Here is a 25,450-nt window from a genome sequence, read left to right as displayed (position 1 = left end):
AGAAAAAAAAAGGCGAGATATATAAGCAGACTGTCACGTGATGCGGAAGCTCACGTGACTAGGACTACACATGACTTTAGTCCACAGTCGCCTCCTAGAGAGAGAGAGAGCAAGGGCGTAAGGAAGAAGAGGTAGGGAGATTTTCCCGGCTGGTGGTCAGCGAACGTGGCTCTGCGGTCGGGAGCTGGACCCGGGTGGGGGGGCTTTCCCCGGAGATGCGCGCCATCTATTCCCCCAAGAACTACTGCACCGAAGCGCAAAGGATCTGGGGAACTGGTAAACATCCTCCGTCGGTGCTTCCTCCCGCAGATGCTCCGAGCCGCGCTGTGTCCACTGCTCTTGCTGCTGCTGGTGTCCTGGGCGTCCCAGGGCGAAGCAGCTCCGGACCAGGATGAAATCCATAGCCTTCCCGGACTGGCCAAGCAGTCCTCTTTCCGGCAGTACTCCGGCTACCTCAGAGCGTCGGAGTCCAAGCATTTCCACTACTGGTGCGCGGCCCTGCCTCTCGAGGAGGGCATGACAACTGGCCGGGCGAGTTTTTAACGACCCTAGTTAGGACGGGGCCTCTTGCTTGCACCAATCCTGCCCTGTGCTCTTTTTAGGTTTGTGGAGTCGCAGAAAGACCCAAAGAACAGCCCAGTGGTGCTTTGGCTCAACGGGGGTCCCGGCTGCAGCTCCCTAGATGGGTTTCTTACAGAGCACGGGCCCTTTCTGGTGAGTTGACACTGTGCTCCCTGCTGTGAGAGGGCAGGAGACTGGGAAAAGTAGGAGAGGAGGGACCTGTGGTTTTCCAACCTTTACTTTCCTTAAAGGCTATGTTCTGTTTTGTTTTATGTGACCCTTGGCCTTTTTGTACCTCTCATGGAGTGTGGCAATAGGTAAAGGGCCTAAAACTCTGTGTGGCCCATTTCTTTCCACCCAGCTGCCTGTTGGGACTCACAAAGCTATGTCTTTCCTCCCCAGGTGCAGGGAGATGGTGTCACTCTGGAGTACAACCCCTACTCTTGGAACCTGGTACACCTGTAGCTGTGGATTTTATAGGGGTGTCTGGGTACTTGAAGGGGGGTAGGGAGCGGTCTTCCACTCACTCCCTCCTCCCCTTAGATTGCCAATATGCTGTATATTGAGTCTCCAGCCGGGGTGGGCTTCTCCTACTCCGATGACAAGATGTATGTGACGAATGACACAGAGGTGAGTCTGTTGCCTGCCCGCCTGCCCCATTCTCCCTGTTGCATGGCCTCAGAGTCCACGTTTGGCTCTGTCACATGATCTGTGGTACCCGGCTCACTTCCTCCTGTACAAAATAAAATGGGTTGGGTTCATGATCTTGGAAGAGTTTTCTAGCTGAAGCATCGGGTCTCCTGCTTCCAATCTCGCCATGCTCAGGTGGCTCAGAACAATTACGAGGCGCTTAAAGACTTCTTCCGCCGCTTTCCGGAATACAAGGACAACAAACTGTTCCTGACGGGAGAGAGCTACGCTGGCATCTACATCCCCACCTTGGCCGTACTGGTCATGCAGGATCCAAGCATGAACCTTCAGGTGTGGGAGGGAAGGGAGGCACCTTGGGGCTGGGACCTAGGACTAGTGAGGTCAGCCTAGCCGCTCCTAACTAGCTTGGCCGTTGGCTACCCTGGCAGCTTGCGAGCTTCCTGCCTGGCTGCCACATCTGTCCTTCAGATTGAACGACCTCACCCACCCCCACAAACCACTCTGGATCTCAGCGTCTAGATTACAGGTCTAGCTGTAGGTCAAGGGAGGGTCCCCCTCGTTCCCCACGCTTTGGATGAGCTGAATACGCGCGCCGGCTGTTTCACAGGGGCTGGCTGTGGGCAATGGACTCGCCTCGTATGAGCAGAACGACAACTCGCTGGTCTATTTTGCCTACTACCACGGTCTTCTGGGGAACAGGTATGGGAGAGGGACAGTTGGGCAATGTCTCGGGGTGGTGCCAGTCATGAGGTCTCACACTTGTCCTCCAGCACGTGACATTCCTGCTCAGGTTTATGTACACAGGTACGGCCTGGGATTGGCCAAAGGGTTTGATTAACTTAGAGACCAGGATTTAAGCATTTGGAAACAGGCAGCCTGGGCTACATGGTAGGTTTAGGATCTGAGCCCAGACTTCATAGAACCTCTCAGCCAGGCGTGGTGGGGCATTCCTTTAACCCCTCGGCCAGGCGTGGTGGGGCACTCCTTTAACCCCAGCACTAGGGAGGCAGAGGCAAGGCCAGCCTAGTCTTACAAAGTGAGTCCAGGACAGCCAAGGCTACAAGAGAAACCCTGTTGGGGTGGGGAGGGACCACTCAAAACCATTGTTTTTTCTTTTTAAAAAGGCACTGAGCGGGGGGCTGTTTGTAAGGGGCGGAGTCTTGGGAACTGGGTTTGATAGCTCATGTGTCACACCCTGTATTGTCTTTCCTCCTCCCCTGGGGTCAAGATCTGATGAGACATTAGAGGGAGGAGGGACAGCATCCTGCCTCTCAGCATCTCTGCCGCCTTAAGGTCTTAAGCATCAGCACTTTCCCAATCTCCTACAGGCTTTGGACTTTGCTCCAGACCCACTGCTGCTCTCAGAACAAGTGTAACTTCTATGACAACAAAAACCCAGAATGCGTAAACCATGTGAGCGCCTGCCCCTTTCTCTGCACCAGCCCTTCCACCTTAGTCCTGAGCAATGGATCGCCTCCTCTCCTTGGGAACCTCCCATCTCTTCAGCTCTATTGCTTCTCTTTTTGGTGTTGCGGGGAGGGGGGGGGGGTTTGAACACGGGGCCTTAGGCATGCAAGACAAGCACTCTACCAGCTGGGCTGAAGTCCCCACCCACCCCATTGCCTTTCTGCCCTGAACCTTCCAATATTGTGGTCTCCTTTGGGAGAGCCAGTGAGGAGAGATTGAACCTCAGGGTGCTTAAGCCACTTGCCTTAAGTCACATGATGAGGAAGAGTGGTGCTAGGATTGGAGCCAGGTCTGGAAGATTCCTTCCAGTGAGCTCTCTCTGCCTATGAAAAAAGTAGATGAAAGGTGGTGACGGGCAAAGAGGTGGCGGAGCAGTTAATCTTGAGGGCAAGTGGGTGAGGTCATGGAAGGCAAATAGATCCGAAAGCATGATTATGTTGTCACAGCTCCTGGAAGTGTCTCGAATTGTGGGCAATTCTGGCCTCAACATATACAATCTCTACGCCCCATGTGCTGGTGGGGTGCCTGGCGATGATAGGTAGGTGCTCCTGGATGTACACCTTTGCCTAATCCCTCCTGCTCTAGAGGCCCACCACCCACCCTACTTTCTTGTTTTTTTTCAGGGACAAGGACATTTTTGCGGTCCAGGATTTTGGCAACCTCTTCACCCGCCTGCCACTCAAGCGGAAAATCTATCAGGTATGCAAGGGCAGGGCGTGAGCTCTCCCTGGGGGAGTAGGACAGATAAGTAAAGGCCCTCCAGGTACATCGCTGTGAGTTCGAGGTCAGCCTGGTCTACAAAGCGAGTCCAGGACAGTCAAGGCTACACAGAGAAACCCTGTCTCGAAAAACCAAAAAAAATAAAATAAAAATAAATAAATAAATAAATAAATAAATAAATAAATAAAATAAAAGTGAAGGCCCTCACCCTGTGTCCATGCCCCTAGATACTGCTGCGTTCTGGGGACAAGGTCCAAATGGATCCGCCCTGCACCAACACTACAGCCCCTTCCACCTACCTCAACAACCCGTACGTTCGGAAGGCCCTCCACATCCCTGCGGAGCTGCCCCCCTGGAACATGTGCAAGTGAGCTTTTGTGGCCGTTCTTGGTACATGGGGTGGCATCAGCAGTGGCTGCAGGGGTCCTGCAGCTAAGGGTTCTCAGAGGGCGGGGTGTGGACGTTCAGGGTGGAAATTAGCTGAGCAGGGTGTGTAGTGGTGTTGCCCTCCCCGCCCCCCCCTTGTTTGAACAGTCAAACAATTAACTCAGAAGTGGCCACACACTGACATTTAGTGAGTGAGTAGGCACCCTCCTGACTGCCACATGGTTGCCACCCAGAGCTGCTCGGTTCATTTTGTGACACCCCCCCACCCCCACTTCCACTAAAAGGCTAACCCTAGCTCATCAGAACCTAGTTAGGTCTTTCCTGGTGGGTCAGCACCCGTGCTCTCTCCTCTGTCTTTATTTGCTGTCACTTTCACACCTCCTGGCCCCCTACGCACTAAATGGTAGTTGTATCCCAGTCATTGGAACAACCAAAAAGATGTGCCCACACATCTCCAGCTCCGTTCTGATAAGCAAGCCCTAGAGAGGCTCTATACCCAAAGCCGGCCATTGGGAAGGTTTGACCTCGTTGACCGTCCTCTTCTATTCCCCGTGTTTTCTGCGTCCTGTGCATATGCTCCCGGCAGCTTCGTGGTGAACTTACAGTACCGCCGTCTCTACCAAAGCATGAACTACCAATACCTGAAACTGCTCAGCTCGCAGGTATGTGGATAAGGCACAGCAGGATCCAGCCGGGGCGCGGGGAGCTGCCCACCATTGTAGCTGTAGGCGCTAGAGTGACCCGTCAAGCGGGGCAGCTCTTTAGAGCCTGCTCTGCCACACCGTGGTTGTTGCTGATCTTCTGAGACTCTGCCTTGCTCTGTAGCCCAGGCTTGCTTTGAACACGTAGCAGTTCCATCTCAGCCCTCCCTAGTACTGGGATTACAGCTGTGGGCCAGCATACCCAGCTCTGGGAACATGGCTTACTCACTCTCAGCTGCATTTTTCTCATCTCTAAAATGAGGCTAATAAGCTGGGCATGGTGAATCAGACCTGTAAACTCAGCCCCAGGGAGACTGATGAGAGACCTCAAGTTCTAAGCAGCCTGGGCTCCATAATAAGACTGTCTTAGCCGGGCGTGGTGGCTCATGCCTTTAATCCTAGCACTCGGGAGGCAGAGGCAGGCGGATCTCTGTGAGTTCGAGACCAGCCTGGTCTACAAAGCAAGTCTAGGACAGCCAAGGCTACACAGAGAAACCCTGTCTCAAAAAACCGAAGGGTGGGGGGGAGACTTATTTGGGGTGGGGTGGGGGAGGGGTGGGTAATCTTCTCCCTATATATTAAAGCATCAACGTGGTGCTTCCTGGGCATGTAGTATGCAACGTGAGAATTTCAGGTTTCTGTGGTTAGCTAGCTGGGCTTTTGAATCCCTGAAAAGTAGGACTTGAACCAAGAAAGGGCTCGGGGCCTGAGCCTGTCCCACACCCCCCCCCGTTTCCCCCTTGTCCCTACTCCAGAAATACCAGATCCTGCTATACAATGGCGACGTGGACATGGCGTGCAACTTCATGGGGGATGAGTGGTTTGTGGATTCCCTCAACCAAAAGGTAAAGTGGTGCTGGGTGGCCGGACTGGTACGCCAGGAGCGGCTCTAGTCTGCAGTCCCCGAGTCCCCGGTCCTGAGGTCTTGAGTGCATCTGGGAAGCAAGGCTGCTAGGGCCACCAGCTGATGTCTCTCCCCGTGGGGCAGATGGAGGTGCAGCGTCGGCCCTGGCTTGTGGACTACGGGGAGAGCGGAGAGCAGGTAGCCGGCTTCGTGAAGGAATTCTCCCACATCACCTTCCTCACCATCAAGGTAGGATACTCTGAGCCTAGTGGGGGACCTCCCCACCCCAACCCTCTGGCTTTCGTTTGGCCTGGGTCACCCCTGATGCATCAGGGCAAACTTTCAGGGTCAAGAGGGGAAGGATAAGTGTTGGGGATCCAAGTCTCATAAGGCTTTGCTCCCCAGGGCGCTGGACACATGGTCCCCACAGACAAGCCCCAAGCTGCCTTCACCATGTTCTCCCGTTTCCTGAACAAAGAGCCTTACTGAGACCCGAGGAGACCCGAGGAAGTCCTCAGCGTGTGGTCCAGCCCCTCCCAGCCCCTCTCCAAGGAGAGAGACCTGTCTCCCCCCCATGCAAAATGCCCCTGTGGGGCAATTCCTGCTCTAAAACTGCCCAGACTTCGCACAGCCCTGTGCTACCCTAGCCTTTGGGCCACACAGAAGCAGCCTAGGCACAAATGGATCACTTTGTTGCCACCACAGTAAGGTGGCCTGACCTGCTTAAAATGCTCCATCCCAGGGCCCCAACAGAGCTCTTGGGCAGCCGAAGGAGAGGAGTGGATGGCTTGTAATTGATGGTTGACTGATTATGAAATTAAATCGGGCATAGCTTCCCACCGCATTCCTCTCTGTGGCACCAGGAACACTACAGCAAATGGCATGGGGGTCGGGAGGTTGGGGGTGCTGCTGAGAGGACTCAGTTCCTGAATGCCAGCTGCCTGGACGGGATGAAGGGCTCAGGCAGCTGCTGCAGAGGGTGGAGAGACACTGGCGGCAGGACGGTTCTGGTTAATCACTTCTCGAAGCCCTTTGGCAAAATGGAGATCAGCCCCGATGGTGAGAAAGCCCTGAGGAAGGGGACAGGCAGTGTCACTCATCGCTTTAGTTGGTTGGAGACAGCCTCCAAACAAACATTCTCGAGCAAATCTCAGGGTCCCCAGCTTTGCAGTGTATCTCCTCTGTGCTTATGTTTTGTTTCTGAATCAAATCCTTTGCTACTTAAAGAAGCACCTAGTGTTAGGGGGGACAGATAGATGGCATGGGAGTGTCGTATGGAGGGAAAGGCCCTGATCTAAATCCTCCCTTTCACAATGTACTTACCTCATGGTTGGTCACCACCTCACGCACGAAGTTGATGCCCTCCGGAAGGGGGATCTGCACGCCTCGCCAGGTACGCTCTGTGAAGAGGAGAGGCAAGCTCAGCCTGGGTCACCCAGCTTAGTCCCTGCTCCGACTCCTCCCTTCCTCATGCCCTCGGCCCCTACCATTGAGAATAGGCATCACTCCGATCTGCAGCAGCGTCTTCAGTGGGGCCTGCAGTGGGATCAGCTGAGGGGGAAAGGGCACAGACATGGGTGGTAGGGGTGTGTGAGCTGCCAGCCTGCCCCAAGGGCTGAACCCACCCACCCACTGTCATTCCCAACTCACTGCCAGAGACTCCAGCGCAGACTGATTCGAGTAGATTTGAAACCTGTAGGAAAGAAATGAGCCCTGTGACCCTGAAACCTGGGAAGGTCCTGTTCTTGGGGCTGTACCTAAAAGATGGCCCCAGGTGTCAACCTTTCAGGTTCCACCTGATCATCTTACCAGGTGTGCCAGCTGCCATTTCCCAGGTGTGCATCCCTGAGCGACTCTTGTCTTTGTAGCCCCTTTCTTTAGGCCTGCTACTTTTTATTTGTCAAGAATGTCCAGCCAGGCGCCATAGCACATGCCTGCAATCCCAGCACTCAGGCAGAGGCAGGCAGAACTCTGTGAGTTCGAGGCCAGCCTGGTCTACAAAGCGAGTCCAAGACAGCCAATGATACACAGAAATGCTGTCTCAAAAACAAAACAAACAAACAAACAAGATACTAAGCTTATTCAAAAACAAAATAGGGCTGGCAAAATGGCTCAGTGTGAGGCCAGGCATGGTGGCACAAGCCTTTAATCCCAGCACTTGGGAGGCAGAGGCCAAGTTCTGAAACAGTCAAGGCTACAGAGAAACCCCGTGGGGTGAGGGGAGGAAGAAAGAAAACATTTTTTAAAAAATTAAAAAAGAAAAAGTTGAAATGCCTGGCTCTCCTGGCATCATGTACAAAGCCTGGGTTCTGTTCATAGCACTGTGTGTGTGTGTGTGTGTGTGTGTGTGTGTGTGTGTGTGTGTGTGTGTGTCTTTGCATGCCTGGGTAACGGTGCACAAGTGTGTAGGGGTTTGTTTGGAGATGTGCCTGTGAAGGGTAGAGGTCAAACTCAGGTCATTATTCCTCATGCACCATCCACCATGTCTTGAGACAGAATCCCTCTTTGAGATAGGAAGTGAGCTCTAGGGATGCTGTCTCCTCTTCCGTGTTGGGGTCACAACTGTTGCCTCTAAGCTCAGTTGCTTTTCAGTTGGGTCTTAGGGGTCAAACTCAGGCCCTCATTCTTGACTTCATTCAGCCAAGCTATCTCTCCAGTCCTTGGGGTTTTTTTTTTTTTTTTTTTTGAAACAGGGTTTCTCTGTGTAGCCTTGGCTATCCTGGACTCCCTTTGTAGACCAGGCTGGCCTTGAACTCACAGAGACCCACCTGCCTCTGCCTCCAGAGGCTCAATTTTTTTTTTCCAAGACAAGGTTTCTTTGTGAAGCCCTGGCTGTCCTGGAACTCACTCTGTACACCAGGCTGTCCTCAAACTCACAGATGTCTGCCTGCCTCTGCCTCCCAGTGCTGGGGATTAAAGGCGTGCGCCACCACACCCAGCTTAGTTGATGGTATTTGAGATGAGAGGCTTGCTATATATATAGGTTACCCTTGGCTGGCTTCCATAAATTTCCTACCCCAGCGTCCTTGGTGATAGACTTACCTGGTCAAGCTGTAACACTGCTGAACACCGAGTGACTCAGCCCTCACTCACAGCTCTAAGAATCTGGGACTTTTACAAATCGTTTGTTACTCATGAGGAAACTGAAGCTGGAGAGGTGAAGTCATAGCCGGAAGTCACATGGTTGTGTGGACTAGACCCCAAGCCCCTGCACCCCTGAAATGTCTCAGGTCTGCCTCAGAGCAGCACTGTACAACTTTGTAAGTGCTCCTTGTCTGCACTGTTACTGTGTAACGACTGGTGCAGCCTAAAGGCTGTTTAATTATTATCACACAAATGCAGAGAGTCGCACATGGCCAGGGGCAGAGGAGCAACCTAAGGGCTGTTTAATTATTATCACACAAATGCAGAGAGTCGCACATGGCCAGGGGCAGAGGATGACAGATACTCAGCCCTAGGAAGTAGAAGGTATTTTCACCTATATTTAGCGGAGGAGGAAATGCGCCTTACAAAGATAAAAATGACTTGCATCCAGGTCACCACTGCACAGCAGCTGAGGGTGATGCCCAAACCAATGTCCCATCCTCTTTGCTATGTGACCTCAGGTGTGCCTTACTGAAGCAATTTACTTGCCTCTAATTAATACCTGCTTTGCCTGCTTCTACGTGGTGGGAGAATGCAGGGTTTAAGAAACCACTGTTAGTCAGGAGTGGTGACGCATGCCTGTAATCCCAGCACGCAGGAGGCAGACCGCTTCCAGTTTGAGGCCAGCCTAATCTATACACCGAGTGCCAGTCCACATAATGCTAACATAGTCAGGCCTTTAATCCCAGGAGACAAGAGACAAGCAGGTCTCTGCATTCAAGGCCAGCCTGGTATAGAGCAAGTTTCAAGTAAAGAAAAGCTTAGGTTCAGGCGTGGTGGTGCATGCCTTTAATCCCAGCACTCAGGAGACAGAGGCATGCAGATCTGCATCAGTGCTGTCCAGGCAGTTCTGTGGAGTCAGTGAGCTGAAAGGCAGTTTTTTGTTTTTTGTTTTTTGTTGTTTTGTTTTTTAGAGACAGGGTTTCTCTGTGTAGCCTTGGACGTCCTGGACTCACTTTGTAGACCAGGCTGGCCTCGAACTCACAGCGATCCGCCTGCCTCTGCCTCCCAAGTGCTGGGATTCAAGGCATGTGCCACCACATCTGAGGCAGTTTTTACCAGGAGAGCTTTACAAAGAGAGGTTGGAGAGTGAACAAGCTAGACACAGCTGAAGACAGATGAGCCAGAGGATGAGATGGAGCCAGAAGATTAGCACAGATGACATGAGTTAATCCGAGGCCAAGCAGAGCAATTCAGTGAGAAACTGAGAGAAGCCAGATTGAATCAGCCAGCTTGGAGAGGAGTTTGAACCAGAACAGCTGAGTTGAACCAGCCAGCCAGAGCTCAGAAAGAACTAGAAAGGGTAAGCTTATTCAGCAGGAAGTCTCAGAGGCTGAAAGCATTCTAGGCCTAGATAGATTGTACAGAGGGTAAAACCTTCTAGGCCTAAGCCTAGGTTGGCAGACAGAGGCAACAATTACATCAGGTGAAAAAAAAAAAGGATACTTTTAACAGTTCAGTTTTTGTATTGTTGAAGACTTACGGGAATAGCTCAGTTTTAACCCCGTGGTTCTAGTGGGCAAGTGCCACTATCCTGGTGACGTTAAGGCTCAGACATGAAGGGCCCACTCCAGATCTTTACCTACCACATACCTGCGAAGGTCCAGCTTTGTTCGCAGCGCCTTGCCCCGGAGCGTCATCTTAGCACTGAGCCGGGCTTCCTGAAGAGAAAGTACACGGGGACATTATGAACTGCAAAGGTCCCCAGCCCACTTCTTACTGGCCCCGGGTACCCTCAATCTGGGGTCCATACCATAATCATCTTGGACAGCTCCACTTCAGGCAGCATGGGCGGGGCCAAGATGATGGTGACACTAGCAGTGACAGAGATGGTGGTGCCTGATGGCCTGATGGTACAACGTGGGGGGCTCATGGCCTCCAGCTTCAGCTTTAACGGGGAGTTAATCTCTGTAGGGCTCTGGAGACATTAAGGCAGGCAGCTCACAACCCAGGCATCATCTGGTGAGCACTGGGCATGGGTGTCGGGGGTGGGGTCGACAAAGCCTTAGGCCTTTTGGAGGCAAGGGGTTGCAGGTACAGACTGCTGTGGTACCATACCAGGCCATTCTGACCTCCACTTGCCCAGTGAATTGGTTAAAGTAGTGTCCTTCCTTCCTTCCTTCCTTCCTTCCTTCTCTTTTTAAATGGCCTCTTGCTGCATTGCCTAGCTGGTCTTAAACCCTGGACTCCAGTGCTCCTGCCTTCAAGTGCTGAAATTATAGCACGTACCACACCCGACACCTGACCCTCCCCCACTTTACTGACTATTCACCCAGACTCAAACCCCAACGGGCGTACCCCAGGGATGGCCTTTTGAACTGAACACCCCAGCCTGTGCCTCCTCAACTCTGAGCTGATCTACAGGCCACATAATACTACTAACTGCATATGCTTACGCATTGCTAAACATGATTCTGAACCAGGTCTGGTAGCAAAAACTGTAATCCCAGTGTTTGGGAGGTCGAGACAAGAGGACCAGGCAGCGTTCATACTTATGTATCTAAACCTTTGAGGCCAGCCTGGCCTCCATGAGATCCAGTCTCAAAAAGAAACACTCCCTTAAGCAGAGTGCATTTAAGTCTCACACAACCAAGTAAGCCAGGGACATTATCCTTGTTTCTTGTTTGTTTGTTTGTTTGTTTTTGAGACAGGGTCTCTCTGTGTATCCTCCTTGACTGTTGGCTGTCCTGGACTCACTTTGTAGACCAGGCTGGCCTCGAACTCACAGCAATCCGCCTGCCTCTGCCTCCCAAGTGCTGGGATTAAAGGCGTGTGCCACCACACCCAGCCTTATCCTTGTTTTTGTATGTGTTTGTGTGTGTGTGCGCGCGCGCGCGCGCGCATGCGTGTATACGTGTATATTCGTTCTAAAGGTCAACTTTAGGTGTCTTCCTTTACAACTGCCAACCTTATTTTTTCTTTCTTTCTTTTTTGTTTTTTGTTTTTTGAGACAGGGTTTCTGTTTACCCATGGCTGTCCTGGAACTTACTCTGTAGACCAGGCTGGCCTTGAATTCTGCCTGCCTCTGCCTCACAGTGCTGGAATTAAAAGCATCCACCACCACACCTGGCACCAACTTTATTTCTTAAGTCAGGGCCTCTCCCTGAACCTGGAATCCGCTGGCTGAGCTGGACTGGCTGGCCAGCAAGCCTGAAAGATCCTCTTGTGTCCTCCCCAGAGCTGCTGCTCCCAGCTTTTATGGGCACTACAGAGCCAAGCTCAGGTGCTCACACATCCAAGGCAAGCACTTTACTCCACGAAATGGACTATAGTTGTGCAAGGCTGTGTGGTTACCCAGCTGCAGAAAGGACGAGTGAACAGGAACTCAAGCAGCCTGGCAAGGCAGCCGGTGCTTCAAACTAAACCGCCGCTGCGTTGACAATGAAGATAAAGCAGTAACAACAACAGCTGTTGTACGGAACGCTCGGACTCCAAAGCAGCTGCTGTTCTAATGACACATGCTGCTTCATTGAAAATGATTGAAAATTCACGACAAGCCAGACGTGGTGGCGCACACCTTTAATCCCAGCACTCTGGAGGCAGGGGCAAGCGGATCTCTGATTTCCAGAACAGCTTGGTCTACAAAGGGAGTCAAGGACAGACAGCATGGCTGCACAGAGAAACCCTGTCTCAAAAAAAAAAAAAAAAAATGAAGCCAGATGTGGTGGCGCACGCCTTTAATCCTAGCACTCAGGAGGCAGAGGCAGGTAGATCGCTGTGAGTTCGAGGCCAGCCTGGTCTACAAAGCGAGTTAAGTTCAGGATAGCAAATATAACACAGAGAAACTCTGTCTCTAAAAACCAAAAAAGGGGGCTGGAGAGATGGCTCAGAGGTTAAGAGCACTGATTGTACTTCCAGAGGTCCTGAGTTCAATTCCCAGCAACCACATGGTGGCTCATAACCATCTATAATGTGATCTGATGCCCTCTTCTGGCCTGTAGATGTGCAGGCAGAGCACTGTGTAAATAATTTTTAAAAATAAAAGAAAAAACCACAAAAACTAAAAAGAGAAAAAGAACAAGATAAAGAAAACTCATGGGGGCTGGAGAGATGGCTCAGAGGTTAAGAGCACTGACTGCTCTTCCAGAGGTCCTGAGTTCAACTCCCAGCAACCACATGGTGGCTCACAACCATCTCTAATGTGATCTGATGCCCTCTTCTGGCCTGCAGGTGTACATGCAGGCATCGCACTGTATACATAATAAATAAATCTTAAAAAAAAAAACAAAAACCAAACAACTCATGACAAGCTCGTAAGGTTGTGTGTGTAGAGGAGGTCACCATGGAGTCACACAGACTCAAATTCCCGTCATTTACAAAACTGAACCAAATTTTTTGTTTGTTTTTTGAGACAGTTTCTCTGTGTAGCCTTGGCTGTCATGGACTTGGCTTTGTAGACCAGGCTAGCCTCGAACTCACAGCGATCCGCCTGCTTCTGCCTCCTGAGTGCTGGGATTAAAGGTGTGAGCCACCATGCCAGGCAAAAATGTGTTCATTAATGACACCATATGTGTGTGTGTGTGTGTTATATGGAACATATATATGTGGAATATATTATATATAATATTTAAATTTATTTGTTTTTAATTATTTAATTTTATTTTATGTGCATTAGTGTGAAGGTGTCAGATCCTTTGGAACTGGAGTTACAGCCAGTTGTGAGCCACCATGTGGGTGATGGGAATTGAATTTGGGTCATCTGGAAGACCAGACAGTGCTCTTTAACCACTGAGCCATCTCTCCATCTCCTAAATGAAAATATTTATATTTAAACATATTTATTTAAGTTATAATTATTTTTGTTCTATGTATAGGGTATTTTTGCCTGCACCTAGGTCTGTGTATTACATGCATGCAGTGTGCGCCTTCAGAGGCAAGAAGAAGGCACTGGGTCCTTTGTAACTAGATTTACACACAGTTGTTAGCTACCATTTGGGACTGGAAACCAAACCCTGGGTCCTCTTTGAGAGCAACAAGTACTCTAAACGCCTGAGCTATCTTTCCAGCCCCATGGAGTATATTTCTTAAAAAAAAAGAAAAAAAAAAAGTAAGCCCAGTGTGGTGGTGCACACCTTTAATCCAAACCCTAGGAAGGCAGAGGCAGGTGATTTCTGTGAGTTCAAGGCCAGCCTGGTCTACAAAGGGAGTCTAGGACAACCATTGCTGTTACACAGAGAAACCTTGTATCGAGAAAACAAACAAAACAAAACAACAGCCAGGCCATGGTGGTGCATGCCTTTAGTCCTAGGGGCAGATGGATCTCTGGGAGTTTGAGGCCAGCCTGGTGTACAAAGCAAGTTCCAGGACAACCAGGGCCACACGGAGAAACCCTGTCTAAACAAACAAAACAAAACAAAACAGAAAAAGAAAGAAAGAGAAAACCAAACCAAACCAAAACTGTGGACTGCGGTTGGAACTCAGGGCTGTAAGCATACTAGGCAAGCATTCTACCAACTGAAGTGTATCTCTAACCCCGTTTTAAAGTTTTTCAACTCCCTCTCTCCTTCTGCATCAAATAAAAGTAAATGAGCATAGTAAGCCTTGTCCTGAAGACCCCGCCTAGCCTCCCAGCTGCTCTGTGAAGACAAGGCAGGAAGTGCCAACTGTTCTTCACAGAGTGGGAAATAGGCTTGGCAAGGTGAGAGGCCTTACCCACAGGCTCCTCTGTAACCACCGGAAATACCCAACTGCACCACCTCACAGATGTGTAGGTGGGGGTAACCTCCAGCTCTGACCACACCCCTGCCTCCAGCCAATACTCACCAGGAAAACAATGCTCCCAAGGTAGGTGGCTCTCAGAAGCATGTCCAGGTCACTTGGCACCTGTGGGGGGGGGCGATTAGGAATGAGACAGGGTCATTGGCCTCCTGTCATGGGCCCTTCTTACCCATCCTCAGACAAGCCCTGGTCTACCTTGTCATCAACAAGTGTCAGCTGTAGGGCTCCAGCCCGGAAGTAGCTCTCCATGGCAGAGTCAAAGAAGAACTCAGAGAAGGCCACGTACACCATCCTCTCGTCTTCCTCCAGCTGTGGCTCCACCGACCAGTTGTGGAGGCTCCAGTTCCCTTCCTTCAGGGGGAAGAATGCTCCCTGGAAGTGGGAGCTCAGCGTCAGGGTCAAGGCCGGTTGGGTTTGTTTCAGGCACAGCCAGGAGCTAAGGGGAACCAGACTCGATGGCTGTTCTGGAAAGACTCACAAAGCTTCGCTCTCAAAAAGCGTTGCAGCGAAGCTTAGGGAGGCTTAGGAGGGAGCGAGCACAAAAAGCAAGGTGTGGGGTTGGAGAGATGGTTCATTTGCTAAGAGCATGCACTGCTCTTCCAGAGGACTGGGGTTCAATTCCCAGCACCTACATAGAGGCTTAGCAGTCTGCCAGTACCAGGGGATCTGACTCCGCCTTCTTCCATCCTCCCCAGGCACTGCATACCCTTACATACGAGTGGGCAACACACTGAGACACATAAAATAAATAAGCCAGGCCAGAAAGAAACAAATAAAAAAAAGAAAGGCAGAGAGGACCAGGAAAAATAACATGGCAAAGGAGGCTGAGTGACCTCCGATATTGGGCAGCAGGAATCACCGCCACATTTACAGACCCATCATGGCTGCCCAGTTCCAAGTACTCACCACCGCCTCTCTAGTTGTGTGATTTTTGAGATGTGGCTTTGCTATGTAGCCCTGGCTGGGCTCAACTTCATGGTAACCCTCCTGCCTCAGTCTTTTGTATGTTGGTATATAGCAGCGTGTGCCATCGGGAGTGCTGCCTTCAGGCTCTCTAACAGAAAATGTGCCCACACCACAGCCCTGGAAGGCACGCTATCTCAACATGCTCTGGGCTACATATGAGGCATATTAGGCAACAAACACAGGTTGGGGAAGACGTTTGCCTAAGGTCAAGCAGCCTGCCAGGGATGGGATCAGGATTTGAACTTAAGGCGGTTGAGCTGCCGAGTCCATCGACTGTCCTGCTTCCGAACACAAGAAGGAGCAAAGGTGTTCACATACCAACTGCTGACCTCCCGCAAGCCTTTGCATCCTTTAAATGAATACAGCTGGGGGCTGGAGAGATGGCTTAGCAGTTGGGAGCACTGACTGCTCTTCCAGAGAATTCCGGTTCAATTCCCAGCACCCACATAGCAGCTTACAACTGTCTGCAACTCCAAGATCTGACACCCTCACACTGGACGTACATGGAGGCAAAACACCAATGCACATAAAATAAAAATAAGTAAATAAAAATTACTACGGCTGGGGTGCCCTATTTCCTGGACCCATTCCTGCTCGACATGAGCCCTCCCCTCTCTCCCTCTCCTTATAAAATACTTATAAAAGTCACCCCTACAACCTGGTCTACAAAGACATACAGGACAGCCAAGGCTATCCAGAGAAACCCTGTCTCCAAGAGGCAGAGGCAGGCGAATCTCTGTAAATTCAAGGCCAGCCTGGTCTAAGAAGCCAGTCCAGGACAGCTAAGGCTACAGAGAATCACTGTCTCGAAAAAACAAAACAAAACAAAAGTCACCTCTGTGGTCCACACACTTCATTCCTCAAGTTTGTGAGACAAGAACCTGAAAGCAGTCAAGCATGGTGGGTCATGTTTTTTTTTAAATCCCAGAACTCAGGAGGCAGAAGCAGACATATGTTTATGAGTTCAAGGCCAGCCTGGTCTACATATGGGGCTCCAGGCCAGTTAGGGCTGCAAAATGAGACCCTGTCTAAAAGCAAACAAACAAGCAAGCAAACCCTGAAACCCACTGGTTCAGGATGGCTTTGGGCGCTGTCCATTTTCTCTCTAGCTCCCCTACCTAAGCCCACCTTGGGCAAAAGAAAACGTCTCCATCAAATTCAAAGATACCCCAGTAATTCTTGTATCCCAGTGATTTCCTGACCAGGAACTGAAGCGGGAATCCACCTGGGAGGGATCTCATATTGAGATTCCAGCCACTCCAGATGTCAAAAATGCTGGAAGGCAGAGTCTGGGTTCATCACTTTGCAGTCCAGTCTCGAAGGCCAGAGTTGGGGGGTGGGAGTGGGAGGGGAGCGGGGAGTGGGGGCGCCAGGGAAGTCCACTAAGCTCGTCATGGATGGATGCTGTATGAGCCTGTTAAAGATACTCATGGGTTTTGATTCAGCCTTGCCCTGGTCCCCCACCTTGGGCTGGTACTGCAGAGCGGTATAAACTCCTGCCTGCTCCCACTAGGAGGCCCCCTGGTCCATTTTTCTGCAGTCCTCTCTGGCCTTTCCTCCCCCATCATATCACTACCCAGGCATCAGTCAAGAACCCTCCCTACTTGGGGTGGGGTGGGGGGAGAGAACAGGAGGTAGGAACAGGCCAGGTGGGGCAAGGACCCCAAGTTGTGAGAAAGTCCTAGCTGGAGGCAGGGCCACCAGGTGAGCGTTCTGTTCTGTCACGAGAGACCCTGTCTTGAAAAAATAAAAATAAATAAATAGATAGATAAATAATAAAAAAATCTTAATACAGCTGGATTTTCTTTTTTCTTTCTTTCTTTCTTTATTTTTTTTGCTTTTTCGAGACAGGGTTTCTCTGTGTAGCCTTGGCTGTCCTGGACTCACTTTATAGACCAGGTTGGCCTCGAACTCACAGCAATCCACCAGCCTCTGCCTTCTGAGTGCTGGGATTAAAAGCGTGCACCACCACCACCCGGTTTTTCTTTTCTTTTTTTTTTTTAAGATTTATTTATTTATTTATTATGTATACAATATTCTGCCTGCATGTACACCTGAAGGCCAGAAGAGGGCACCAGATCTCATTATAGATGGTTGTGAGTCCCCATATGGTTACTGGGAATTGAACTCAGGACCTCTGGAAGACCAGTCAGTGCTCTTAACCTCTGATCCATCTCTCCAGCCCCCTACAGCTGGATTTTCACACCCACACATCCAACTATACTTAAAAACAGCAGTTGGAAGCCAGGTCGTGGTAGCTCACGCCTTTAATCCTAGCACTTGGGAGGCAGATCTCCATGAGTTTGAGGCCAGCCTGGTCTACAGAGCGAGTTCCAGGATAGAGAAACTCTGTCTTGAAAAACCAATTAAGAAAAAAAAAAAAAGAGTTGGTTCAGTGGTTAAGAGCACCAGCTGCTCTTCCAGAGGATGTGGTCAGTTGCCAGCAACTATAGGACAGCTCACAACTGTCTGTTCTTCAGGGCTTCTGACACCCTCTTCACACATGTGGTGCAGATCCATACATGCAGACAAAACCACCCATACACAGAAAATAATAAAAACAAACCTTGAAAAAGAAGGAGAAGGAGGAGGAAGAGGAGAAGAAGACACATCTGTTGCCTTTAATACAACCTCTTGGGGTGCAGAGGCAGGAGAACCTCTGTGAGTTTGAGGCTAATCTAGACTACAAAGTGAGCTCCAGGACAGCCTCTCTCAAACAAACAGCATTGTCAGACTGGCAAGATGGCTCATCAGGTATGGGAACTTGCCACCAATCCTGAGGACCTAAGTTCGAGCCCCAAGACCCCAGATGGAACAACTCTCACAAGTCATCTTCTGACCTCCACATGCTTGCACACACACACACACACACACACACACACACACACGTTATGTGTCACACAAATGTGACATTTTATATAATGAACTAGGACACCTTTAGATCATGATCTCCATTGGGGAGAGGGGCTTGAACTCCAACCCCCTCATGTGACTCACAGGCTTGGGAGAGGCAGGGGATGGGCAGGGCATAATCAAGGAAGTCCCTGGAGTAAGGACTTTCTAGGCGCACAGCTGGACAAGAGGAGCTGCAGAGACTTGGAATGTAGCTAGGAAGGTGGGTGCTAACCTCTGGATCGGGGGGAGGGGGGGCCTTAACCTCAGCCTGCAGCTGCAGGAGCCAAGCAGAGCAGGAGTGGCCCTCAGAGCCCTGCTCCATCGGCCAGAGAAGAGGGATGCCGCCTGGCATTCAGAGGTCACAGGCACCAACCCAGGCAGCTCACCCGGAATTCCATATCCAGATTGCCATTGGAGACCACAGGATCCTTCAGGAGGGAGTAGTCTATGCCGACAAGCTCATCCACAGAACTACGCACTGCAGAAAGGGGTTCGAGTCACTCCAAGCCCGGTGGAACTGGCTCTAGTCTTTCAATCATAAACATCATAAACGGATAAACAGTGACACCTCCCCCCAACACACAAAGGGTTCTTTTTGCTTTTGTTTTTTCAAGACAGGGTTTTTCTATGTAGCCCTGGCTGTCCTGGACTCGCTTTGTAGACCAGGCTGGCCTTGAACTCACAGCGGATCTGCCTCCCAAGTGCTGGGGGTTTTTTTTTGTTGTTGTTGTTTGTTTTTTGTTTTTTTGTTTTTCGAGACAAGGTTTCTCTGTGTAGCCTTGGCTGTCCTGGACTCACATGTAGACCAGGCTGGCCTCGAACTCTGAGATCCACCTGCCTCTGCCTCCCAAGTGCTGGGCTTACAGGCATGCACCACCATGCCTGGTCCACGTAGGGTTCTTACCCGAAAATCAAATTGGCTTTAAGTGGAAAGCACTTAGTGCTGGAGAGGCGTATGTGCTCAACAATGAGGCTATTGCTAGCTCCATCTACTCCTATGGCTACTGTAAGGTTTTCACCAAATCACTAAGCAAGACTGAAAAGGAGGGGCCAATGACATGGCTCAGGAGCTGAAGGAGCTTGCCTCCAAAGCCTGGCAACCTGAGTTCAATTCCCAGAACCCACACAAAGGCAAACAGGGAAGATGGCCTCTGACTTCCACACATACACCATGACACGGGTAGACACACACACACACACACACACACACACACACACACACACACACACACATGCAGTGATAATAATATACTTTAAAATGGCAAGGGAGTCACTTCCTCTGCCTTCTTTTTATTTATTTATTTATTTATTTTTATTTATTACATATACAGTGTTCTGCCTGCACACCAGAAGAGGGCACCAGATCTCATTACAGATGGCTGCGAGCCATGATGTGGTTGCTGGGAATTGAACTCAGAACTCTGGAAGAGCAGACAGTGCTCTTAACCTCCGAGCCATCTCTCCAGCCCCTACTACCTTCTTTTTCAGTGCCCTTTACCCAATGGACCTCATGGGACAAGATGGCTGAGCCACAGTAGACAGACATGGTGGCTTATAAAGAAGGGACTCACATAACTGAACACCCACGAAATGCAAGCTAATGAAGGCAAATGGGACCCCATGAGCAGCAGGTACATATTAAAGACCTTGACAATTCCTGGGGGGAGGTGCTGCCAGTCAAACTGGGAACCCAAGGCCCACCGAGAAATTTTTTACTTACCTAAGGTTACACAGCAAATCACTGACACATTTGAACCCAGGACTGTTCCATGGCTGGGCTGGGAAGGGGCCTCTCTGAGATGCAGTGTGGTAGCACACAGGTTCCACCTACCCCTAGCCCAAGCTCCAGTCCTGGCCCCACCAGCAGTGACTCACCGGGCACTGTGTCCAGAAGAGAATTGAGCAGCACTGTCCCAGCATGGTAGAGCACAGGGCAGATCTGGGAGGCAGGGCCAGAGTCAGGGCTGCTCAGAGCCAGGCCACCCCTGCTTTGCTCCCCAGGTCTGCCACCACCCACACCTGCTGGTTGAGGAGGAATCGCATCCCCGAAGTGACAAATGTGGAGAAGAAGTTATACATCCTCCTGCAAGGAGAAGAGAGCCTGGGTTAGCCCCTGCCCCAACCACAGTTATAACAGGGGCGCCTTAGTTCTAGCCAGCTCCTCAATAGAATCAAAGATCTAAGCCCCTGCTCCTCTCCAGCTTGACCCTTCAAGGCTCCCTCCCCTGCCATCTGCCTGGCACTCTCACAGATGCTCAGAGCCCCCACATCCAATCTGTAACTCGGATGCCCTATCCAGTGTTCCTGCCCTCTGCGGCCTCCTGACTGGGCTCAGATGCCTCCTCTTCCACTCAGTCTTCCCAGATTACCCCCCCATCAAAATCCCACCACCCAGGACACTACCTTGCTTCCACCTATTGGATCCTCATGACAACTATTTTTTTTTGGGGGGGGAGGTTTTCGAGACAGGGTTTCTCTGTGTAGCCTTGGCTGTCCTGGACTCACTTTGTAGACCAGGCTGGCCTCGAACTCACAGCAATCCGCCTGCCTCTGCCTCCCGAGTGCTGGGATTAAAGGCGTGCGCCACCATGCCCGGCCTGACAACTATTTTTAATCCTAGTTGAGCTCCAAATACTAAAGCCTCAAGGCCTGGGGTATGTTATGCTTGTCGAACAAACAAAATCCAACAATGTGCAAACACCAGATGACAAATCTATTGTGTTTCCCCTCAACCAACCAGCGCCAAGGATCCAGGACCCCAGTACGTCACTTGTTGTTGTTGTTGTTGTTGTTATTGAGAATGTTGTACAGGCCCAATGGTGTATACTAATCCTATCAGTCTCACAGTGGTTTTGGTTTTGTTTGACACAGGGTCTCACTGTGTAGCCTTGACTTGGCCTAGAATTCACTACCTAGTCCAGGCTGGCCTCCAACTCACAGACACCCACCTGCCTCTGCCTCCTTAGGGGCTGGAGTTAAAGGCGTACACTATCATGCCTGGCTCCAGTGTTCTTTTTTTTATTTTTTTAACATTTATTTTTCTTTTCTTTTGCTCTTTCTCTCTCTCTCTCTCTCTCTCTCTCTCTCTCTCTCTCTCTCTCTTTCGATTTTTTGAGATAGGGTTTCTCTGTGTAGCCTTGGCTGTCCTGGACTCCCTTTGTAGACCAGGCTGGCCTTGAACTCACAGCGATCCGCCTGCCTCTGCCTCCCGAGTGCTTGGATTAAAGGCGTGCGCCACCACTGCCTGGCTCCAGTGTTATTTTCTAAATCCAGGTACTGGTGATTGAGGCCAGGGCCTCATGCATGCTAGCACTGAGCGCGCTCCAACCCCAGGCATACTGATCCTAACAATGACTTTTCTTACATGCCAGGGACTGTTCTGAACATTCTGTACCTAACAACACAGTGCTCAAGGATGACCTGGGAAAACGGACTTCGTTCTCCTCCTCACACTGAGCGTCGGTGATTTGCCCATTTTCACAGCCAGGAAGTAGTGGGGTTAGGACTTGCACACACTCAGTGGGAATCCCAAGCCTTGGTGCTTTCCTTTTCTACACTAGGTAATCGGACGGTGGGGCTCAAAAGGTGTGCCCCGGAGCTAGGACTTACCTTAAGGTTCCCCCAAAGGCCATGTTCATCTTAGCGACTGAAGCCTTGCAGGAGACATTGGACACTTTAATCCGACCAGTGGGATCCTGGGAGAGCTGAAGACCTGTTCGGATGGACACACCCTCGGCCGAGGCGTTGATGTAGCCTCCATCGTAGCTGCCAACGGAGATTAACCGGGGCTTCACCACCCTTCTCTTCCCTTCCCCATACAGCATGACACCTCTGTTTTCATATGTGTACAACATGTTTCTGTTCTGTTTTGTTTTTTGTTTTTCGATACAGGGTTTTTCTGTGTAGCGCTGGCTGTCCTGGACTTGCTTTGGAGACCAGGCTGGCCTCGAGCTCACAGCGATCTGCCTGCCTCTGCCTCCCAAGTGCTGGGATTAAAGGTGTGCGCCACCACCACCCAGCACAAAATGTTTCTGATCATATATGTCCCATTGTCCTCTCACCCCCCTCCATGCTTGAACCCTTCTTCCCAACATTACCTGCCTTATTTCAGGAGTTTTTTTTTTAATGACCCAGTGAGTTTAATTGGTGTTGTTTGCATAAGCATAGATATGACATTATTAATTTGGAGTATGGGCCCCTTACAGCTAGCCAGTCACTGCCTATAGCTCCTCAGCTAGGGGTAGAGACTCACAATCTCTCCTGATATATTTTCTTCATCTTTGCCAGACATCCTACCAAGCCGTCCCCTTGAGTGGAGAAACTGAATGCTGGGGAGGCTAAGAGACTCTAGGCCCAGCCACCAGCCCCACCCCATGGGCGCTGGGGACTCACAAGAACCAGTAGAGGAGCTGCCTCCGGAAGCGTAGCCCCAAGGATGCGTTGGAGATGTTCAGCAACAGCTCCTGGTCCGGCTGGAAATGGAGGTCCGAGGATATCAACTGCAGATGTGTGACCTTCACACTGTAGAGGGCAGGGTTAGGGTTGGTCTGGGAAGCAGGCTCACCTGACCACAGGGACTCCATCCCTCCTCTTGTAACCACAGGCTGGGCAAGCTAGGTAGGTGGGCTGGAATTTTTTGCCCCTCAAGAACCCTACTTGGATCAGGTAACTCAGAGATCTCTGTTCTCTGAACTCAGGGGTTAAAAATGGCCCCTCTCTTCTCTCTGTCTCTTTCTCTCTCTATTTAATGTTTAAAAAATAGGGAGTCACTGGGCATGGTTGTGCACACCTTTAATTTCAGCACTCAGGAGGCAGAGGCAAGCAGATCTCTAGGTTTAAGACCAGCCTGGTCTACAAAGGGAGTCCAGGACAGCCACGGCTACACAGAGAACCTTTGTTTCAAAACAAAGCAAAAACAAAAACAAAAATAAAAAACAAAACAAACAAGGACAAGCATTCTCCATTGTTATTTATATACCTATCTTGAATTTGTGAGCCCAAGTGATTCTTTTGTGTGTGTGTGTGTGTGTGTGTTTGTTTTTTGTTATTTTTGGTGTTTTGGTGTTTTGTTTTGTTTTTTTCCAAGACAGGGCTTTTCTGTGTATCCCTGGCTGCCCTGGACTCGCTTTGTAAACCAGGCTGGCTTTGAACTCACAGTGATCCACCTGCCTCTACTTCCCAAGTGCTGGGATTAAAGACATGTGCCACCATGCCCGGCTCCAAGTGATTCTTTTGAAGGAATTACATATATATGTTTGTATTATATGACACACACAATATACACACAAAGTTTTTTGTTTAAAAACAAAAGCTGGAGGCCGGGCGTGGTGGCGCACGCCTTTAATCCCAGCACTTGGGAGGCAGAGGCAGGCGGATCACTGTGAGTTCGAGGCCAGCCTAGTCTATATAGTGAATTTGGCCAAGCAGGACTACACAGTAAGACCCTATATCAAGAATAAATAAACAGAAACTGGAAATATGGCTCAGTGGTTAAGCAAACTGGCTGCTTGTCAAAGGACCTGGTTCAATTCCCAATACCCATATGTCAGCCCACAACTGCCTAACTATAATTCCAGGGGTTTCAGCACCCTCAAATAGACATGAATGTAGACAAAACAATAATGCACATAAAATACCTCCCCCCCTTTTTGAGACAAGGTTTCTTTGTGTAGCCTTGGCTGCCCTGGACTAGCTTTGTAGACCAGGCTGGCTTCGAATTCACAGAGATCCACCTGCCTCTGCCTCCCAAGTTCTGGGATTAAAGGTGTGTGTCACCTCGCTCAGCAAAATAAAATCTTAAAAGAAAAAGAATAAAGGGCTGAAGAGATGGCTCAGAGGTTAAGAGCACTGACTGCTCCTCCAAAGGTCCTGAGTTCAATTCCCAGCAACCACATGATGGCTCACAACCATCTATAAAGAGATCTGTTGCCCTCTTCTGGCCTGCAGGTGTACATGCAGACATAACATTGTATACAAACAAAGAAAAACTAATTTATAAAAAAAAAAAGAAAAAAGAAAAAGAATAAATAAAAATAAATCTAGGGGCTGGTGAGAGGGCTCACAGGTTAAGAGCTCTGGCAGTTCCTCCAAAGGTCCTGAGTTCAATTCCCAGCAACCATATGGTGGCTCCTAACCATCTGTAATGAGATCTGGTGCCCTCTTCTGGCCTGCTAGCTCATATGCAGGCAGAGTATGGTTAAAAAAAAAAAAAAAAAGCCGGGCGTGGTGGTCCACTCCTTTAGTACCAAGAAAAACACTTTAAAATAAAAAATAAAAAATCTATAGTCTCGTTGCTTGCACTTTATCCTCTGCCCACACTGTGTTTTTGTTGTTTTGTTTTAAGGTCTAATTTCGCCTTTAACTTGTGATCTAGGCCCCTCCCACCGAATGCTGGATCACAAGCCAGGCTTTCCACCAGTCCTTTGATTTTGCCTTCATCACTTTAACTCACCCCACATCATCACAGCTCTCCTGTTTCTCCCATCCTAAGCTTCTCCCCTTTAAGCGCCACTCTATGCCCAGACTGTACTCTCACTCACAGGTAAATTCTTCAAGAACACTTGACAGTGTTCTTTGGTCCAAGCTTCAATTCTACTGGTTCGTATTCCTTTTTCCCCTGGGACCTCCTACCTCCAGTGCTTTACCCTGTAGCCCCGCCCATTTCTTAGAGTCCCATCCCATTTAATTGGCCACGTCCCGACCCACCCCAGTCCCGGGAGTCTACCAAGCCATCCCACCCTCTTTGATGCCCTGCCCCCAGGCCCTGCTCACTCCGAGATATTGTAGTAGAAGTGGCCCTTTGCGCCGTACACGTCTGGGATGGTGATGGCCTCCAGCTCTTGCTCCAGAAAGCGCAGCCCCTCCTGCTTCACTGAGGGAGTACGCAGACCCTTAGCTAGCTCCCGCGCCCTCAGCCAGGGCGCCCCACCCGGTCCACGCCGCCCTCAGCACGCCTTACCCAGCTCTAGCGCCGCAGAGGTGACACGGATCTTGCAGCCCGGGAGCTCCGCGTGGGCACCTGCTAGGAGCGCTAGGAAGAGGGCCCATAGCAGGGCCATAGCAACGGAGCCTGGGGGCGAGGTGGGGTTGCAGGTGTCATCTGGGCAGCTCAAAACCACTCCTTGGGAGCGCAACTAGAACCGGGTGATGGCCCCGGACGGGCAACTAGAAAAGGGTGCTGCTGGCCCGGACCGTTACTTCCCATAAAAATGAACTTGTCTCCATTTGCCAGAGGGAAAAAATTGAGGTTCCAAAGTGCTATGAGACCTCTGTCTCCAAAGGATTTGGGGCTCGGTTCCCTTGTGTAACCGCCGCGTGAAGACTTTGGACCTCAGGAGGATGAGCACCCTCCACCCCCACCCCCACCACCACTTTCCCTTTTCTTTCAGAGGAGGGC

General features: G+C 50.4%; 2 protein-coding genes across 2 annotated transcripts; one reads left to right on the top strand and one right to left on the bottom strand.

The window, feature by feature from the left end:
* Window positions 1-3: 3 nt before the first annotated feature.
* Window positions 4-6,168, top strand: CTSA (cathepsin A). The gene is made up of 15 exons (XM_084777945.1): window positions 4-131; window positions 310-488; window positions 603-714; window positions 964-1,014; window positions 1,105-1,191; window positions 1,387-1,542; window positions 1,820-1,911; window positions 2,541-2,625; window positions 3,126-3,217; window positions 3,303-3,378; window positions 3,627-3,766; window positions 4,373-4,448; window positions 5,243-5,332; window positions 5,476-5,580; window positions 5,737-6,168. The coding sequence occupies exons 2-15, from the start codon at window positions 310-312 to the stop codon at window positions 5,818-5,820; spliced, it is 1,425 nt and encodes a 474-aa protein (XP_084634071.1). The 5' UTR covers window positions 4-131; the 3' UTR covers window positions 5,821-6,168.
* On the bottom strand, window positions 6,104-25,370 carry PLTP (phospholipid transfer protein). The gene is made up of 15 exons (XM_084777944.1): window positions 25,013-25,370; window positions 24,826-24,925; window positions 22,447-22,575; window positions 21,664-21,819; window positions 20,074-20,137; window positions 19,930-19,993; window positions 18,441-18,532; window positions 14,389-14,565; window positions 14,239-14,298; window positions 10,229-10,393; window positions 10,069-10,136; window positions 6,982-7,024; window positions 6,819-6,882; window positions 6,655-6,731; window positions 6,104-6,401 (listed from the first exon to the last, which is right to left on the bottom strand). Exons 1-15 carry the CDS (start codon window positions 25,110-25,112, stop codon window positions 6,291-6,293), a joined length of 1,470 nt encoding a protein of 489 aa, XP_084634070.1. The 5' UTR covers window positions 25,113-25,370; the 3' UTR covers window positions 6,104-6,290.
* Between the last annotated feature and the right edge of the window lie 80 nt (window positions 25,371-25,450).

This window comes from Acomys minous, assembly GCF_964271855.1.
Source record: "Acomys minous genome assembly, chromosome: 3".
In the NCBI taxonomy this organism is placed as follows: domain Eukaryota; kingdom Metazoa; phylum Chordata; class Mammalia; order Rodentia; family Muridae; genus Acomys; species Acomys minous.
The sequence above is the reverse complement of the archived record's forward strand: the minus strand, read 5'-3'. Positions and strand labels throughout refer to the sequence as shown.

Coding starts and splice junctions, on each gene's coding strand:
- PLTP (XM_084777944.1), bottom strand. CDS start 25,112: ATGGCCCTGCTATGGGCCCTCTTCCTAGCGCTCCTAGCAGGTGCCCAC. Junction 20,138..21,663: donor GCCTTTGGGGGAACCTTAAG/GTAAGTCCTAGC, acceptor TTCTCCTTGCAG/GAGGATGTATAACTTCTTCT. Junction 19,994..20,073: donor GATTCCTCCTCAACCAGCAG/GTGTGGGTGGTG, acceptor CCTGCCTCCCAG/ATCTGCCCTGTGCTCTACCA.
- CTSA (XM_084777945.1), top strand. CDS start 310: ATGCTCCGAGCCGCGCTGTGTCCACTGCTCTTGCTGCTGCTGGTGTCC. Junction 2,626..3,125: donor ACCCAGAATGCGTAAACCAT/GTGAGCGCCTGC, acceptor ATGTTGTCACAG/CTCCTGGAAGTGTCTCGAAT. Junction 4,449..5,242: donor TGAAACTGCTCAGCTCGCAG/GTATGTGGATAA, acceptor TCCCTACTCCAG/AAATACCAGATCCTGCTATA.